Source organism: Scylla paramamosain, chromosome 22 (assembly GCF_035594125.1).
Source record: "Scylla paramamosain isolate STU-SP2022 chromosome 22, ASM3559412v1, whole genome shotgun sequence".
NCBI lineage: Eukaryota > Metazoa > Arthropoda > Malacostraca > Decapoda > Portunidae > Scylla > Scylla paramamosain.
The window spans coordinates 19,507,284-19,524,929 of record NC_087172.1 but is presented as its reverse complement, the minus strand read 5'-3'; the positions used below and the strand labels follow the sequence as shown (position 1 = coordinate 19,524,929).

The following is a 17,646-nucleotide window of genomic DNA, read 5'->3' as shown; positions in this document are numbered from 1 at the left end:
CTTGCCAAGTAACCTACAAGATCTACAATGACACCATCACTTCCACCTTGTTCTTAACTCTACCATAAAATATGAGTCATGCTCAGCCAAGAACAAGAGTAAATATAAATTAAAGTTTCATTGACTTATACAAATCATTGCAACTAAAACAGTTACACCAATACCTTCGGCACAATTCATTTAAAAAATTCACTTAAAACCGTCATTATACCTCAATTACATGTCAATGTGACTACACATTTCATTTCTTTCTATGCACTAGTTGTATAAATTAAAATGCTCCTCATAATGAAAAGTGCTACCTCTCCTCTGCTATCTACCATTTTAATGGAAGCAGCAACATGACAGGATCTCCCCACACCAGTAATACCAATTTCTTCATGTTGCAGTGACAGGCAGTCAATAGTAGAAAAATTATTTTGTAACATTGTTACCTTATTCATAAATAACCCTATTCACGTCTAATGACCTCGATCAGTCACCCTGTCTACTGAGGCCACACACCTCTCCAGACATTGTACAGAGAACCTACAAAGGCCTTCCTCAAAAGCTCCATGGAATAAGACGTAACCTACAGCAGAGTCACCTCATCTATGTTGCCAAGTCTAATAACGAGGTCGCTTTACATCAGCAGAACCCTGCCCACCGGCTGGCTGGCTGCCACCTGCTGCCATGGCATCCCTCTTCATGCCCCCCTGCTGGAACTGTCCACCACCTACTGGCAAATTGTCCCTCTTCATGCCTGGTGGAAACTGTCCTGCCAAGCCCATGCTCCTGTTCATGCCTGGTGGAAACTGCTGCCCCGTCAATGACACCTCTCTCTTCATGCCTCCCTGTGGAAACTGTACACCTCCTGGACCCATCAAGCCTGGCCCTAAATTTTTGGGACCTTGTGGAAATGGTCCCCCTCCTACTGGCAGGTTATCTCTCTTCATGCCTCCTTGTGGGAACTGTTGTCCCCCACCAGGCATGTTGTCCCTCTTCATGCCTCCCGGCTGGAACTGTTGCCCTCCTGCTCCTCCTCCTCCTCCGCTTGGTCCATCATCCCTCTTCATGCCCCCTTGCTGGAATCCCTGTCCTCCACCAGGCAAGTTGTCTCTCTTCATACCTCCCTGCTGGAACTGTCCACCTCCTCCTGGCATGTCATCCCTCTTTATGCCTCCCTGCTGGAACTGTCCACCTCCCCCTGGTCCATCATCCCTCTTCATGCCACCTTGCTGGAACCCTTGTCCTCCTCCTGGCATGTTGTCCCTCTTCATGCCTCCCTGTTGGAACTGTCCACCTCCCCCTGGCATGTCCCTCTTGCCACCCCCTGCTTGATCAGATTGCTGCTGGAACTGTCCACCACCTCCTGGGGCTCCAGAGTCCCTCTTTCCACCTCCCTGCTGGAAAGGCTGATCATTATGGCTTCCAATACCACCAGGGCCGGGGCCACCACTTGCACCAGTCCCTGAAGAGGCAGCACCACTACCACCACCACCACCTCCACCACCACCAGTGGCAGGAGAGGCACCCCTACCACTGGCCATGTGCATGGCAGCTTTGTATCGCTCATCTTGAAGGGAGTGCATGTAGCGGTCATCCTGCATCCTCTGGTAACGATCGTCGCCATACCTGTCATCTCCACGCCTCCCGTCGTAGTCACCATAGCGTTCGTCTCTCAGTCCCTGATAACGGTCCTGCAATGCCACCATGACAGTCATCATCAGCGTGCTTACTCCAGCCTGGGATCTGAATTCCTCTATGGAGTGAAGTGATGGTTTGCTAGTGACTTTCTAAAGAACATTTTGATTCTGTTATTATAGGTCTTTTCTACTGTACTTCTTTACAAAGAGAAGTTTCTCTTTCTTGACATTCCTACAGCAGCATAATGACATCATACACACTTATGGCTGTCAAAGAACACTCCATGGAAGCTTTATTGAGCTTAATAACAGCATGCATGTGAGGAAAAGATAGTGGCTTATACTTACAGATCCCCCATAGCCTCCTTGGCTTGAATATCCACCTCCCTGACCCCCATATCCGCCTCCGCTCCCATATCCACTGCCTTGGCTGCTATAGCTACTGCTAAGTCCACTACTGTATCCACCCAAACTACTGTAGCCACTGCTGTAGCTGCTGCTTCCTCGCATGTACATGGTGCGACCCATCTGTACAGCCTCCTGCTCTCGGGCTATCAGTTCTGTGGCCAAAAGGGGAGGAGTCACATCACAGTTACTTACAGAATTCAAAATTCACTGAAAATCCAGAAGTGATCAAGCACAACGTAAGATTAATCAAAATTAGACCAATTACTAACACAAATTCATTCACACATCTCACCCACTTTTCTTCCTTACTTTTATTTCCATTTAACATTCTGCAGAAAAATTTGTGCTTAAAATAAATTAATAAGAATAAATAAATAAATAAAATAATAATAATAATAATAATAATAATAATAATAATAATAATAATAATAATAATAATAATAATAATAATGATTATAATAATAAATAATAATAATAATAATAATAATAATAATAATAATAATAATAATAATAATAATAATAATAATAATAAATAAATAAATGAATAAATAAATAAATAAATAATAAATAAATAAATAAATAACAAAGTTGTTTCTGGATAGATCACAAATACAAACAGGTGACAAAGAGCCAACCAGCAGGCAACACCCACCCTGACGCAGCTTCTCTGTCTCATGCTCGTGCTTCACAATGGCAAGTCGTCTCTCCAGCTGCTCCACCTCAGCCTGGAGGTCAGACTCAAGCAGCATCTTCTTTTCCTTGTACATTTCATAGAGCCGCTTCCAACGAACACCATACTCATACTCAAAGCTGTCCCTGTCAGCAAACCTGGCCAGGGAAAAGGGGTGGAAAAGGAAGTTAGAACTTATACATAACAAACAATAACAAGGGAATTACAGCTTATACACCACAAACCAATAAGAAACTACCAAACTTCAGACCACACTTTCACAACCTAAAATGAATAAATGCAACAAAAACTCATATACACATGCAACTTCTACATACCTCACTCATTTGTGAACTAATGCAACACACAAAATACATTATTACACTATACATTTACCACTAACAATCCTCATAAGCACACCCACCTTGGGCCCTCCTTCCGTTCCTGCTTGTACTGGTCATTCTTGTGCATGGAGCTCTCCGGATTGCCTTCTTCCTCATCCCTAGCCTCGAGAGGTTCCACGATGACAGGCCGCAGGGCACTAGAAAGGGCAAGCGGAGGTTGAAAACTTAAGATGCCAGCATGTGAAACAGTGGGAAGGTGGTGTTCCAGGTCCCACGAGCAGCAGACAATTTGGAGGTCAAAACGTAGTGCTGAAACAGCAGCTCCACAGCACGACCAACCGTGATGACGCAGCGCCACGACGGCAAGCACATGTACGAACAGTGAGGCAGACACCCCAAAACAGACTATCCATAACATCCCCACCAGTAGCCAGCCAAGTAACTACAAGTCTTATCCCCTGACCTCCCTTCTCCACTGGCCTCCACAAAGATGAATCCCCAAAGTGCACGAGGGACGAGGTGATGATGATAAAAAAACGAAAGGGATGGATAAAGAAAAAACACATTTATACCAATTACCAAAGGTCCCCCACTAAACACCCATGCTTCTTCTCCCTCCACAAAACCATAGAAAGCACAAACAATCCTTAAGATAACTTCCACATTATTGAAAGCATGACTTACCATTGTCAACTTTTTTCCCCCATAAACAATGGTAAAAAATAAATAAATAAATAAATAAATAAATAAATAAATAAACAAATAAATAAAAAATAGAAAAAAATCTTTACTATTTTTTAAATAAATACATAAATAAATAAATAAATAAATAAATGAATAAATAAATAAATAATTAAAATAAATAAAAGCACACTGAATTAATCTTGCAGGCGTCCAACACACAAACATGTTCGCTGGCAGTCAGAGTACCTGGAATAAAGCCTTACCCAAGATAGAACGATTAGCCTCCATAACAACAATTACCTTCTGCACAGGTAACCTACAAGAAACAAACCTTCATGAAAAAAAGAAAACAAAACAATGATAAATTGACCTTATAAGCTTTTTTCCACACACAAAAAGCATTTTTTGCTATTCATATTGCCTGAACAAGATAAGAGCCAATTTTTAGTAGTAATTAAGTTGTACCCAGTGTAACAAGCTCTGGCACAATAAACTTGCTGCCTGAGAACACAAACAAGCTGCTACTCTCACTAAACAGTCATCTTGTCCACTGATTGCATGATGCATTTGTCTTCTTTTAAAATTGTGCAGTAAATTCATTTTGTATTCATACCAAATCTATTTATTCAGATATTTAACTTATATTATTTGGTACCTACCTCACAAATAAAATTGACATGAATACAAAATGTATGTACAGCACATTTGAACATAAGACAGGAATATATTTGCTAATCAGTCTACAAGAGCACTGCCCAGCAAGTTCATGTGATCTCAATAGTATAATTATTGGGCCAGACTCAGTAACACTGCATATAATGGGAAATCAATTATTATGAATTTCTTTCATGAAGATTCATGTAGAAGGATATTCCATACAATAATTTAATTAGAAGCATATCCATAATACAATACAATAACACTACCACAGTAGAGTAACACCGTACATCAACGCTAAACTTACAATTACTGGTGATAGGAAACTCTCCCCTCCCTTGTGATCACCTCCCTCCCCTCCCCATCCTGAGTACTCTGGTGAAGTGTAGGATGCCTCAACCTAGAATTTACAAGAAGGTTCTAGATACATACATGAGAATCTGCACACAACAATCAGGTTTCTCTCCTTTTCTCACCACACATTTGAAGGAGGCACCAGATTTCCTTATATATCTTTTGAATGTTATCATCAGTGCAAATTTTCTATTAAGCTGATCCCATTCACATCTTTTAAGATCTGCTGCTATTTTGAGAGTTCTTCACAGACTCAGTGTCTGTTACAGTCACACCATCCTGAGAACTTGTGGCCACAGTCCAACACCAGTGTTAAATGTTATGCCTCTCTTATGGAAACTTCATGTAGACAAGAGAAATTGATGTAAAGGATAGCCATGGGAAGCCAGAGACAAAGATCCTTGGCATGACACTCACAATACCAAGATCCCTACACATTACCACAAGTCTGACACATTACCAATCTGCCTAAGATGACCACCAAGGCATGAGAAATTTGGTCAGCCTTGACTGTCATCTCCAAACATGATTCTCTGTTGTGGCAACACACACATCTGACAAAAGATAGTTCCTACAAGCCAACCTCAACAGATGTCAATTACAAACTGGCTATCCAATACAGGAAGAGCCTGTTTCTGTCCCATTTCCTCACACTGAAACCATATGTGGTATCCTCACATTTTGGATGGACATGGCCTCATATGGGCTTTGATAGTTGTATGCAGCACCTCATATATAGCATAACAAGGTGTGAGCAGATCTTATGAGCTTCCACAACACAACCTCTATGCCTCAAGTTCCAGCCCCTTCCTAACTTTCACTCCCATGAATTTAAGATGTTTTCTCTTTATCCCCTTCACAACTGTGTGAATTCCCTTACCCCACACACACCAGAGTTAAATTATCCCTCCCAATGTCATTCTCCTCAATCTTTACATTCCCTCCACCCCCTCCACTAACCCATGTGTGTGTGTGTGTGTGTGTGTGTGTGTGTGTGTGTGTGTGTGTGTGTGTGTGTGTGTGTGTGTGTGTGTGTGTGTGTGTGTGTGTGTGTGTGTGTGTGTGTGTGTGTGTGTGTGTGTGTGTGTGTGTGTGTGTGTGTGTGTGTGTGTGTGTGTGTGTGTGTGTGTGTGTGTGTGTGTGTGTGTGTGTGTGTGTGTGTGTGTGTGTGCGTGTGTGTGTGTGTTGTTTAGCTGACTTTAGTTCTTTTTTATCTATGTACCTTTTATGTTCATGATGTAGAATCAAACATGTCATTGTGTCTAATGGTGGATATCCACTTCTTACATAAACATGTTGTATCACTGATGTGGTATCAAAAGACTGACAAATGGCTGACCAAGCCCACAGCACATACAGTAGGGTAAGCGACAATACAGTCATTATAACGTACAACTGTAATAACACACTAAAATTTTAATAAATATTTAGTTGAAATATCAAACAAAAACTGGCATAACAAACTCACCACTCATGTGAACACTGGAATTTTAATAAAAATTTAATCAGAATAACGAACCAAAACTAGCAAGATGAACTTGCCATTTTTGCTGGCATTGAAATTTTAATAAAAATTTAATCAGAATAACAAAATAAACCTCGCAACACTAATTCACCAGCTCTGCAAGCTACTGCTTACTTACCAATCAGAGAAATGGGACAAGGGAGTGAAACTAACTCTCTCTCTCTCTCATTCATTTTATGTCATCTTCACTTCATCGTTTCTCACTCTCATATACATAATTCCATTTTCATTCTAAATTCTCTTTCATTCTATTTAGTAATCCTTAGGATTGTTCTTACTTTGGGGGAGAGAGAGAGAGAGAGAGAGAGAGAGAGAGAGAGAGAGAGAGAGAGAGAGAGAGAGAGAGAGAGAGAGAGAGAGGAGAGAGAGAGAGAGAGAGAGAGAGAGAGAGAGAGAGAGAGAGAGAGAGAGAGAGAGAGAGAGAGAGAGAGAGAGAGAGAGAGAGAGAGCTCCAACTTAGGCAGGATTTACTGTATGTATATGCATGACGCAGACAGTAGGTGAACGTGACGTATATTTGTCAAAGCAGTGCAAAATTCGTGGTGAAAATATACAAAACTTGGGATTGTAAGAATTTAGGACTATAATAGGTGTGAAACTCAGGATGGTACTGTATATATTTGTTGTGTTATCTTAATGTTGTAGTGCAAATTCTGATGTAATTTTTCTAAAATTGTGCTCTCTTTTTTTTACATTATTTTCTGGTTCCCTGGAATTAATTAATTTTTCCCATAGGTTCTTCAGCTGCCCTAATGCACATTCACCATAACAAACGATACACTGGAACAAATTAAGTTCATTGTCGCGTACCCTACTGTATTTGTGTCACAATGACACTATAATGCAGTGCTTGTTCATCCATACTGATACCCAATAATGACACGATCCATGGATATGCAACAAGCAGATGCCTGCCTTAAGCTTTCAATGTACAAAACAAAAATGATCAATGTATTCATTAAAAACAACAATGTATAGGTACATGAGGAGCATAATATTTGAAAAAATGTTTTCTCTTTCCAGAGATGTAATGCAAGGCATCAAAGCCAGTGTGTGTGTGTGTGTGTGTGTGTGTGTGTGTGTGTGTGTGTGTGTGTGTGTGTGTGTGTGTGTGTGTGTGTGTGTGTGTGTGTGTGTGTGTGTGTGTGTATAACAGAACACCTCAGCCCCACCCTGCTAATAACAGTAGCAGTAGTAGTGGTGGTAATGGTAGTAGTAGTAGCAGTAGTAGTAGTAGTAGTAGTAGTAGTAGTAGTTGACAGCACGACAACAAACTATACCTGGTGAGGAAATAGCACTCCTCGTGACACTTCTTGACAGCCAGTGTGGCACCTTTCTTGTCGGCAAATATCACGATGCCTTCCCCCGTGGGTTTTCCCCGGTCGTCAACAATCACACGGCACGCCTCGATCTAAGAGGGGGACAGCCCGGGAAACAGTGAGGCATGGCCGAGGTGTGGGCAGATGGTTTGTTCCCTTCAAGCTCGGTAGGTGGTGACAGGGGTACATGATTAAGAGTGTTTGGGGAAGGAAAATGAAAAAAAATAAAACAATCAAGAAATAATGGAGCTAGGTAGAAGGGACAACCACATCACTATACTAATGATGGATGAAACCTGCAGCACATCAGCTTGTACCTCCCTTAAATCTAGACCACTGATTAGAACCAACCCTTATTTTTGGAAATATAACCCCAATAGTTATGAATTTGTCATGTAATTCAGCTTTTCTACACTTGGTGTCATGGACTCCAGCACTGTAATTCTGCTGTATTAGAACACATGAACACACCACTGTCACTGGGTATGTTCTCACTAATGATTGGTCTGTGTCTTCCTGTCTCATGCAGCGAACCACTTCTTATTTTCATAGTGGGGGCAGCAACGACAAGCTGCCCACACACAAAACACACACACAAACACACATTCCTTAAGACTAAGTAAATTCCACACAAAGTCAATCAGCTGCATATTACAACTGCAAGCCAATCAGTGGGCAAGAGCATCTCCCAGACAGTATCACACCATCACAAAGTTTGCATGTTCTCATGCAGCAAAATTACTGTGCCAGTCTGTACCACTAAATGTAGTTTTTTTATAATGTGCACATTTTATAAAAATGCACAGCTTTAAGTCAATATCATGACTACTCACAACTACAATGACATTGAAATGTCAAATAAATATGGATGAAGATGAAGAAGGCATGAGGAAAACTATCTGTAATTCAAAACAATGCATGATACCAATTTGTACTAAAATTCCATTCACCTTAATGTATGATATTCATACATATTTCTGTGTACTAAAGCTAGCAATCTGGTCTACTAATGATGATGACAGCTGAAACTTAGCAAAATGCCTAATATTTCAGAAACCCATTAAGTACTAAAAAACCTTGAGTCCCACACTTCCTGAACTGTGCCACAATTGCCTGTTGTCAAGACATCTGCATGAAAGAGAAAAAGGTACTCATGATTGTATATAAAAAGACTGAGTGTACCTCAGTACTAACCAACCAGGTGCCAGGCACTTCCAACTCTGGACTCCTCACAGAGGCTGCTGAGACACAATATGGGACAAGCACAATGGACAAATGGGGTCACTTCAAAGCAAACCCCTGTTGATGGCCTAACTTGATTCAAACTATTAACAAAAATATCACAACAATACACAGAATGCCATTCCTTTCCAATGACTATACATACACACATTCCTCACCTGAATAAGCCAACTAGTATGATACTTCCAGCCTTTAGATAAAATTATATGAGTACATTCATACATCAATTGGCATGACCGTTTCACTCACAATCCAGACTGTCTTCAAGACGTGCCCAACACTCTATATCTAGAAATTCAATCCTTCAGCTAATTCTACTAAAATTTTCACAGCTTGGGATTCTTTAATTAATTTTGTTTCTAAACCTTGTCATGTTGCCTTCGGCTGTGTGTGTGTGTGTGTGTGTGTGTGTGTGTGTGTGTGTGTGTGTGTGTGTGTGTGTGTGTAGGCCTCTGAGTTAATGTGGGTATTGTATGCCTGGGTACTTTTGTCATGGCTATCCCCTTATGAGGATGACAGTGTAGTTATAGAAACAGCATGGACCTTTATGCCCACTAGTGGAAATATAAATGGTGTTACATTTCTGCAATGTGGCTGTGATAGGGTTCTACAGGACCAATATTTCCCACAGACTGTGGCTGACCACCCAAGCCTCCATGAACAACCCCTACAAGATGTAAAAATAAAAATACAATAAAACTGAAATGAGTATGTAATCCTAAATAAGGCACCTATTCCCAATACCTCCACTAAAGGAACAGCAGCAACAGATTACTTTTCATTTATCCATGTTCTTGTATTCTAAAATCCTTCCATTCTTCTCTCATGCACTCCACCAATCCTCCTATTTAAATGGACATATTCCTCTAACTAAATTCCTGCAACTAACACAGTCATATACTCTCTCCTTAGTCATCTTACTTTCTGCCATTCTTTCTAGTCACACACACTATCATCTTACTTACTGCCATTCTTTCTAGTCATATACACTCTCTTAGTCATCTTACTTTCTGCCATTCTGTCTATGTGGCCAAGTCATCTGAAGATTCTGGATTTGAAGCCCTTAACCATTTCACATTTTATTCCTTCACTTTTTTCTACGAAGTCACGAAGTAGTTTATTTTGGTCCTAGATATGTTTTCTTGTCAGAAACAAACCCACTTTCAACTCAAAGCACAATGAGTTCATAGTATTTAGTGACAAAATCTGAAAAGTTAAGATAGTGATAGCAAGCAATCCCAGTACATGCAAAGCCTCATGAAAAGTATTATTCAATGGTTACTAGAACAGCAGTGGCCCAACCTTACCAATCCTGTGCAATAAGTAAAATATAAACCATTATCTCAACCATCCAAGACCATGATCAGGATACATGTGTCACTCACAAGGGTACCATCACTCACAAAAGACCTCATAATTTTTTTTAAAGGAATGAAAGAAAAGGACCCGTGTGTGTGTGTGTGTGTGTGTGTGTGTGTGTGTGTGTGTGTGTGTGTGTGTGTGTGTGTGTGTAAATAGGAAATACTTTCTTCAGTAAACAGTGTGGTTAAGAAATATGAAACCACATAAAGCAGCTGAACATTAATGAAAGGATAGAAAAATTATGACCACTGAAAGGATAATTGCTAACAAAAAGGGGCAAGACAGTAGCAGAAAAGGGTCATCAACTGATCTCCAAGGACTATTAGATCCATCCCTACCTCCACTCAGATATATTAATATCATATAACAGCCACAGCTGATAAGACAGCCATTCTGGAAGGGAAACATAATGGAAATACACAGCCCCAACACCCCCATTTGTCACAAAAGGACTGATCTCTGGTCTGTGCCAAGATCAACCACATACCCACTGATCTCCATTACAAGTCAGTACACAATCCCCATCCCAAACTGTACTTGCAAGAGAACACAAAGAAAAAAAAGTTAAATACCTTTGGGAGAATCTATCTTCACAGTAACAAAAAAACACCACTTAAATAATAACACAAAAGTTGCCATTAGAAATAACCATTAAACTTCAAGAAAAATTTTGTTAAAGTCTGAGATAGAATTCTGGGGTCATCAAACCTTAAGGCTTACATTACTCCATTCATTCCCAGCTTACAACTGTAGCCTAACCTTTGTAACCTTGTCACTGACTGGACAGTGGCTATTACAGCCTCAATGCTGACTGGTCCATGGCTCAGTCAGCCTGTCTCCTGCTTAGAGCTGATGCTGGCCTCTTCAACCAATAACTTCTACATCCCTTTCCTCCCTTATCAAATTTGTGCAGTTCTTATATGAATTCACAGGACAGTAGAATGATAATAAATTATGAATGTCAAAACAGTCAAAGACAAACAGAGATAATGTAAACTGAAGTCATGGCCATTTGAAAATGTTTATATCACTTTTTGTTCTACACAGTTTTTTTAAGGGAATTATCATGATACCACAAATAAAACTAGTATTACATGGCAGAGGAAATTCTTCTCAACACAATGGTATTATCAGATTTTTTTTAAAAAGGAAGAGAGAAAGTGCAGTAACTAGCTTTTTATCACAAGCAGCCAAATGCACTTTTGCCCTCACAATGCCAGAGCTGCTGTTGTCTTGTGTCTACAGCTCAGGATATAAAGCTACTTGCTACTCTTCCTTTCTGCCCTACCTAAAATCTGATCATACCATCATGTTCATGAGAACTTCCTCTACCACACACAACTATTTTTATTCAGTTTCATGATGATTTCATGAAAAATTAAATAATTCATAAAAAAAAAGCAAAGAACTAAGACAGGTAATCAACTCCATCCATGACTTTAATTCACATTATCTCAATTCAAACTCTGTCATTCTTATGTTCAGTGACTGAAATCCAAGAAAATACCACACCAAATATGGGGGACAATGGGAAGAGAAGTATAACCTGCAGTGTGGAGAGACCAACATCTAAGCAAAACAAGAGACAGATTGACTGAGTCACAGACCAATCAGCAACAAAGATACAAAAGCCACTGTCCAATCAGCAATAAGGTTACAAAAGAATCTAAAGAAGCAAAGGCTTCCATTGCAATCTAGAATGAATGGACAATAGCAATGTCACATTCGGAGGCATGGGTTCATGCAAGTTTATGGCAATGGCAGTAATTTTTACTTAAACACTGATTTCTTGACTTGAAATTGCCACCTGATTAGTAACCTGCTAAGAGCCACCCACATTACTTTTCAGTCTGATGCTAAGAGCTTAGATGTAAATTAAATTCCTTATTCTATCATGAAAACATACTTATAAACATGTGCTTAAGCTCATACAGTAACATCAGAGTCACCTCAGAGAGCAATAATAATTGGTGCTATACTTCAATGCCTAACATAATAAGGCAAGAAAAATTACAATAATAAAAAAATATATCAACTGACCAAGTGTGTCAAAAGAAAATAAAAAACAAGAATATACAAGAGAACTTTCACCAGAAATTAGTTTGAGCATGAATGATACAGCAATACTCTCTCTCTCTCTCTCTCTCTCTCTCTCTCTCTCTCTCTCTCTCTCTCTCTCTCTCTCACAATCACACAAAGACAACACAAAATGCATGTATGCAAACAAGCACACATGTATGCATGTGCACACACACACACACACACACACACACACACACACACACACACACACACACACACACACACACACACACACACACACACACACAAGCTGGAAGAAAGATGAAACAAACAAGATAGGTTGTGGTATAAAAATGTGTAACAAAAATACAAAAAAGGCTAAAAGTAGAAGACTTGCATCAACAAGGGAACGTAACGTGAAGAGATCACAACAAACGTAACAAGAGAAGAAGAGATAAAGGTGTGCAGTTTAACCACATAAAGCAACAGAACAATGAAATACATTACCAAAGGAAGTGGAGTGTGCAAAAAATAAATAAAAATTTTAAAAATAAAAAATATAGAAAGACAGGACATTACGAGCTTGACTTGATGCTGAAAAGTACAAATAAATAAATACACACACACACACACACACACACACACACACACACACACACACAATTCCTTATACTTGCGCAATTCTCACACCATACCAAACAATGCTGAAATAAAATATAACCAGTAATGATTATGCAGTCACAAATGAAAAAAAGAAGTTGAAGCTGATCCCAAAATCAAAGCAAACTGATATCTGGTCAGTGAGCAGTGGCAATGATGCACAGCCAAGGTGAATGTAAAATACGGATCTACTTTTTCAATCAAACACAAGAACATTAACTGAAACAGGTAATTTCAAAATGTACACAACAAATTAACTTGCACTATATTTCAGAATTTTGTGAGACCAACAACCTTAATGATGCTAAGTTAGGATTTTGATGCTCAGAGTAGTTTACCACAAAAAGTGAGATGCTCTAATACACACTTAACGAATCACCACAAGCAAGAGACAAGGCGGTGCATCCCTCTCCACTCCCTCCACTTCCCCTTGTATTTCAATATAACCATCAAGGGAGAGGACTGCCACAAACAGAACACAGGCCAACACTAACCTGACCAAACACATTGAACGCCTTCTCCAGGAGTTCATTGGACACGCAACCAGTGAGGTTCTTGACCCTCACGCCAGTGGTTATGGAGGCAAAGCGGATCTTGAGGGGACGGTTGCGCACCTCTGTCCCCTGCAACTCACGCTTGGCCTTCTCAGCATTGGCACGGAAGTCCTGGGGGGTGAGGAGAGGGTGTCGTGAGTGGGGGGTCTGTTTGTGTATCATCTTCCATTATTTCTTGTTATACTTTTCTTTCTTGGATTCCTTGTGAGTGACAAGTTGAGCAGTGTGTGTGTGTGTGTGTGTGTGTGTGTGTGTGTGTGTGTGTGTGTGTGTGTGTGTGTGTGTGTGTGTGTGTGTGTGTGTGTGTGTGTGTGTGTGTTACTATTTTCTTTCTTTTTTAGGTAAGACTTCTTGATGTGTAAAAAGTGAATAAAAAATTAATATGAACTGCTATTGAACATGTTCTAATAACAACAATCATTAAGATTTCAAGAGAGAAGCACCAAGACACCTGAACTAATTTTGCTAATCCAATTGGAAAGGTTTGATTTTCATTCTTTCAGAAGAGATAATTAAGCAATCTATCTTCTAATTTCTGTAGTCTTTGTCTAACTCATTTGAACATGAATTAATAAAGACATGAATAACTTCTACTGGCTTTTTAGATGTACACTCAATCCCCAGCCAAAAAACACAGCAAGTATATCTATTAATGTATCACAAGGCACTGTACATATCCTTCCATCATCAACAAATTCCAATCTACTGATAGTCTCATACCCAGAACTGAACAAGAATAATAAGAACCAGTTCTTACAAAGTTAATGAAGGCATAGGCTCCCTCCTTGTTGAAGTAAACCTGCCCCAACTCTCCATACTTGGCAAAGATAGCCTTGAGTTCCTCATAGGGAATGTCACGAGGCAGGTTTCCCACAAAGAGACGACTGCTGGCATTGAACTTCTTCTCTGCAGTGTCCAGGGGTGGCAGGTCGAACTGAGGCCCGCTCAGCTCAGTGTTTACTCGTTCCTTGATCTTGTCCTGTAATGACGAGGCTCATTAGTGTGATCAGTGTTCTCTGCTCCCTCCATTCTTTATGGTTTCCCTGGCTAAACACTACTAGTTTGAATAAATGTATTCAATAACAAACTGTTTTTAACCATGAATTATGACATTTAATTTTCAGTATAATTACAGCCTGGAATTTAAAATATTCACTAAAACAAGTGCTTTCACCTACGATTCAAATAAAACAGTGACATCAATAAACTAGGTATAAAAAATAAGGAAAGAAAAATAAAGAAATAAAATAAAATAAATAAAAAAAATAAATTTCAAAAATTGTCCATGATGACAAATCTGGAAGTGCTAGTAGAACCAGACAGAGAAGAAAAAGCAGTGTTATTGTCTTCACTGTGACTACAATATGCACATTTTAAATTCTGAGTCCATTAAAGTCAGACATTCACACAAAGAACCTTTGGTGCCTGTAGCAACATCTCACAGACTGGATAATATGGCAAGCCCACAAGGACAAGGAAAACTGCCTCTACAATATTTTTATGCACCCAGCAAAGCACCAACAGTCTCAAGGCGGCCACCACTGCCAACCACACCCCAGTCACTTCACTGACTACATATCTTACACATCTAAACTAATATCAATATACATTCTTTACAGCAGGTATTACTTTAAGCACATTAATATCTTCCAAGTAATAGTTTACTAACTTTCTGCCATTCACCTTATCTATTCACAAGGTTGGCTACCCTTTCTTATTTTCAACAGTGTGGGTCAAAGAGTTACTTACTAAATTTTTGGGGCAGCCTATATCTGCTGGCATACCATCCTATCTGAGTTTTCTATGCCAACCATCAGGACAAATAATCATTGTGGGAAGACAGTTGTGTGCCATATGCAGAACAGATTATATTGCAGAGAAGATTAATGACCGAGGCAATTATTCAATATACTCAGACTGGGTGAGTGGAGGAACCTTCTGAAGGACATGCCTGAGTCCACACTGACACAATCCTCTGACAAGGAATTCCTGTGTTCTATCCACCAAAAGCTGGAGAACCTGTATCTACTTTCAGTTGATGTGTGTGGCTTAGCCATCTTGAGTCTATGGCCTCTGGAGAAGTTAGTAGGCAGTGAAAGAAAAATGAAGTGGTTTAGTGACTGATTATTAAAGATTTTCCAATACTGGATGAGACTGTCTGTAATGAGTCTTCCACACAGTACAAACATGTCAAGGCTGTGTCAGCAATGCCCCTCACCTTCATGCCGGCACTTCTGTGGTCTCCTCCTGCCGTGGATCGCTGTGGTGACTGCAAGGTTAACTTAGGTTAGGCGAGGAAGAACTTCTTTCATCCTGGGAAATGCCTTATACTTGAAGTGTGAAAATATTGAATGATTTGGACTCCTAGCTGATGTAAATTACTCTTCTAGACACATTTGGGTTGGGCCTCAAGATGAGCGGGCCATCCTTAGCCTGGGCCGTGAAATGCATCAGGTGTTCTGTTCAGGCCGTGAGGCACTCGGCTGTGTACAGTGTAGTGGTGGTTCACTTCACGAGTGTTTTGCCCAGCACATATACCACTTGGGACAATGTAGCTTTGACCTTTTAGTGTTTCAGTTCAGCTTTGGCCACAGAAGGTTATATCAGTGATCCTTTTTGATGGCAATGGGGAAATGGGTGCACTGGTTGAAGTTATATTTACCAGCTAGACTGGTAATGGACAGGAAGAAAATAAAGAATAAAACAATAGAAACAAAACAAAAACAGAGATATATAAAAAAAAAAATAACAACTCATATCACATGGTAGAGAGCTGCTGTACAGAGTGGAGCCCCTCGAGTCCTCACAATGCCCTTAGGACCTCACAGGGGAGGGGACTAAGGCTGAAGTAAATTTTATAACACATTCGCTAGAAAAATGTACTGCATATTTTGAAACTCCTACAATGATTGTTTCCTGCAGGTGGAGGGGAGAGGTTTACCTGCCAAAGTGACAGCATAACTATTGTTTTAAAGAAAGCCAGACTGAACTATCAAGACTCAAAATTATGAAATCCAAATGATGAAAAGGATGAGGAATTATTACCAAACTACAATATATAAATGTATTACCTCCAAATAAACTCCACTAACAAAACAATAAAAGGTATCTAGCAATAATCACCACATCTACCACACACACACACACACACACACACACCAAACTCATTAAAACCCACCGTGTCATATGACTCACCACGTCACTCCTTAAGACCAAAAAAAAGAGCTCACATTCAAATCACACACACACACACACACAAAATAACAAAAACAAAACACAACAACGAAACCATCACAAAATATATATAATAAAATGAAAACTCACTCCATTCCACCACACCACACAGTAAAACAACCGAAAACACAAACAAAACCTTAAAGATCACAATGAACCCGCACACACAAAAAAAAAAAAAAAATGCCTACCACGAAAAATAACAAAAATGAAAACCTCACCACACAAAGAAAAACAAAACTAAAAGCCAAAATTAAAAAAAATAGTGAACCAAAAACCCAAAATAACCTTCGCCTGAAAAAAAAGATGAAAAAAAAAATGAAGCTACTCACCCTCACCACAACCCCCACGCCCCGCCACACCCACCACCACAAATACCCCAGCAAACCTATCCTAATCCCCAGCACCTTACAAAACTCACATAACCGTATTGAGGTCGAGTTCCATAACGCTGAGGATTTCTTCTGTCATCTATTGTTGCTCCTCCTCCTCCACCTGATGGCGCCGATCCACCACCTCCACCTCCTCCTCCTCCTCGCCCCTTATAAGACGAGCCGTTTTCCATTAGTACACGAACTCCGACGGGAAAATTCGTCCTAGAAACGGTGTTAATTGAGGGAAATATCAGAGCACCGGTAGCTCCGAAGAAAGCCAAGCCTGGTGGACGTCAACTAAACTAAGCCGTTGGTTCTTGTCTGTTTTGTTTTCCATGATTTTCCGGAGTTTGTGGGTGGATTTTCGGGAGCGTTATTGGTGTGGGTTTTTGTCGTGTTATTTTTCTGGTTTGTTTTTTGTTGAAGCTGTGCTCTGGTTTGGTTGGTTTTGTGTGTGTGTGTGTGTGTGTGTGTGTGTGTGTGTGTGTGTTCTGTAATTTTGATGGATTGTGGATTAATTTTGATATTTATTTGAGTTTTTTTTGTGTGTGTGAGTTTTGGTTTGGTTGATTTTGTGTGTGTAAGAGAGAGAGAGAGAGAGAGAGAGAGAGA

General features: G+C 39.9%; 1 protein-coding gene across 2 annotated transcripts in view; it reads right to left on the bottom strand.

The window, feature by feature from the left end:
- Nucleotides 1-17,325, bottom strand: part of LOC135111745 (hrp65 protein-like) — a 17,626-nt gene extending 301 nt beyond the window's left edge. The window contains exons 1-9 of one of the 2 annotated variants that reach the window (XM_064025432.1): nucleotides 17,082-17,325; nucleotides 15,645-15,695; nucleotides 14,184-14,405; nucleotides 13,367-13,537; nucleotides 7,548-7,678; nucleotides 3,128-3,244; nucleotides 2,686-2,861; nucleotides 1,974-2,185; nucleotides 1-1,679 (exon numbers count right to left, since the gene is read on the bottom strand). The exon at nucleotides 1-1,679 is cut by the window's left edge and continues 301 nt beyond it. In XM_064025432.1, coding sequence (XP_063881502.1) covers nucleotides 606-1,679; nucleotides 1,974-2,185; nucleotides 2,686-2,861; nucleotides 3,128-3,244; nucleotides 7,548-7,678; nucleotides 13,367-13,537; nucleotides 14,184-14,405; nucleotides 15,645-15,695; nucleotides 17,082-17,225 — 2,298 coding nt within the window. In that variant the 5' untranslated portion in view covers nucleotides 17,226-17,325 and the 3' untranslated portion in view covers nucleotides 1-605. The remainder of the gene's footprint in view (nucleotides 1,680-1,973; nucleotides 2,186-2,685; nucleotides 2,862-3,127; nucleotides 3,245-7,547; nucleotides 7,679-13,366; nucleotides 13,538-14,183; nucleotides 14,406-15,644; nucleotides 15,696-17,081) is intronic. The other variant, XM_064025433.1, reaches the window with a different exon arrangement.
- Between the last annotated feature and the right edge of the window lie 321 nt (nucleotides 17,326-17,646).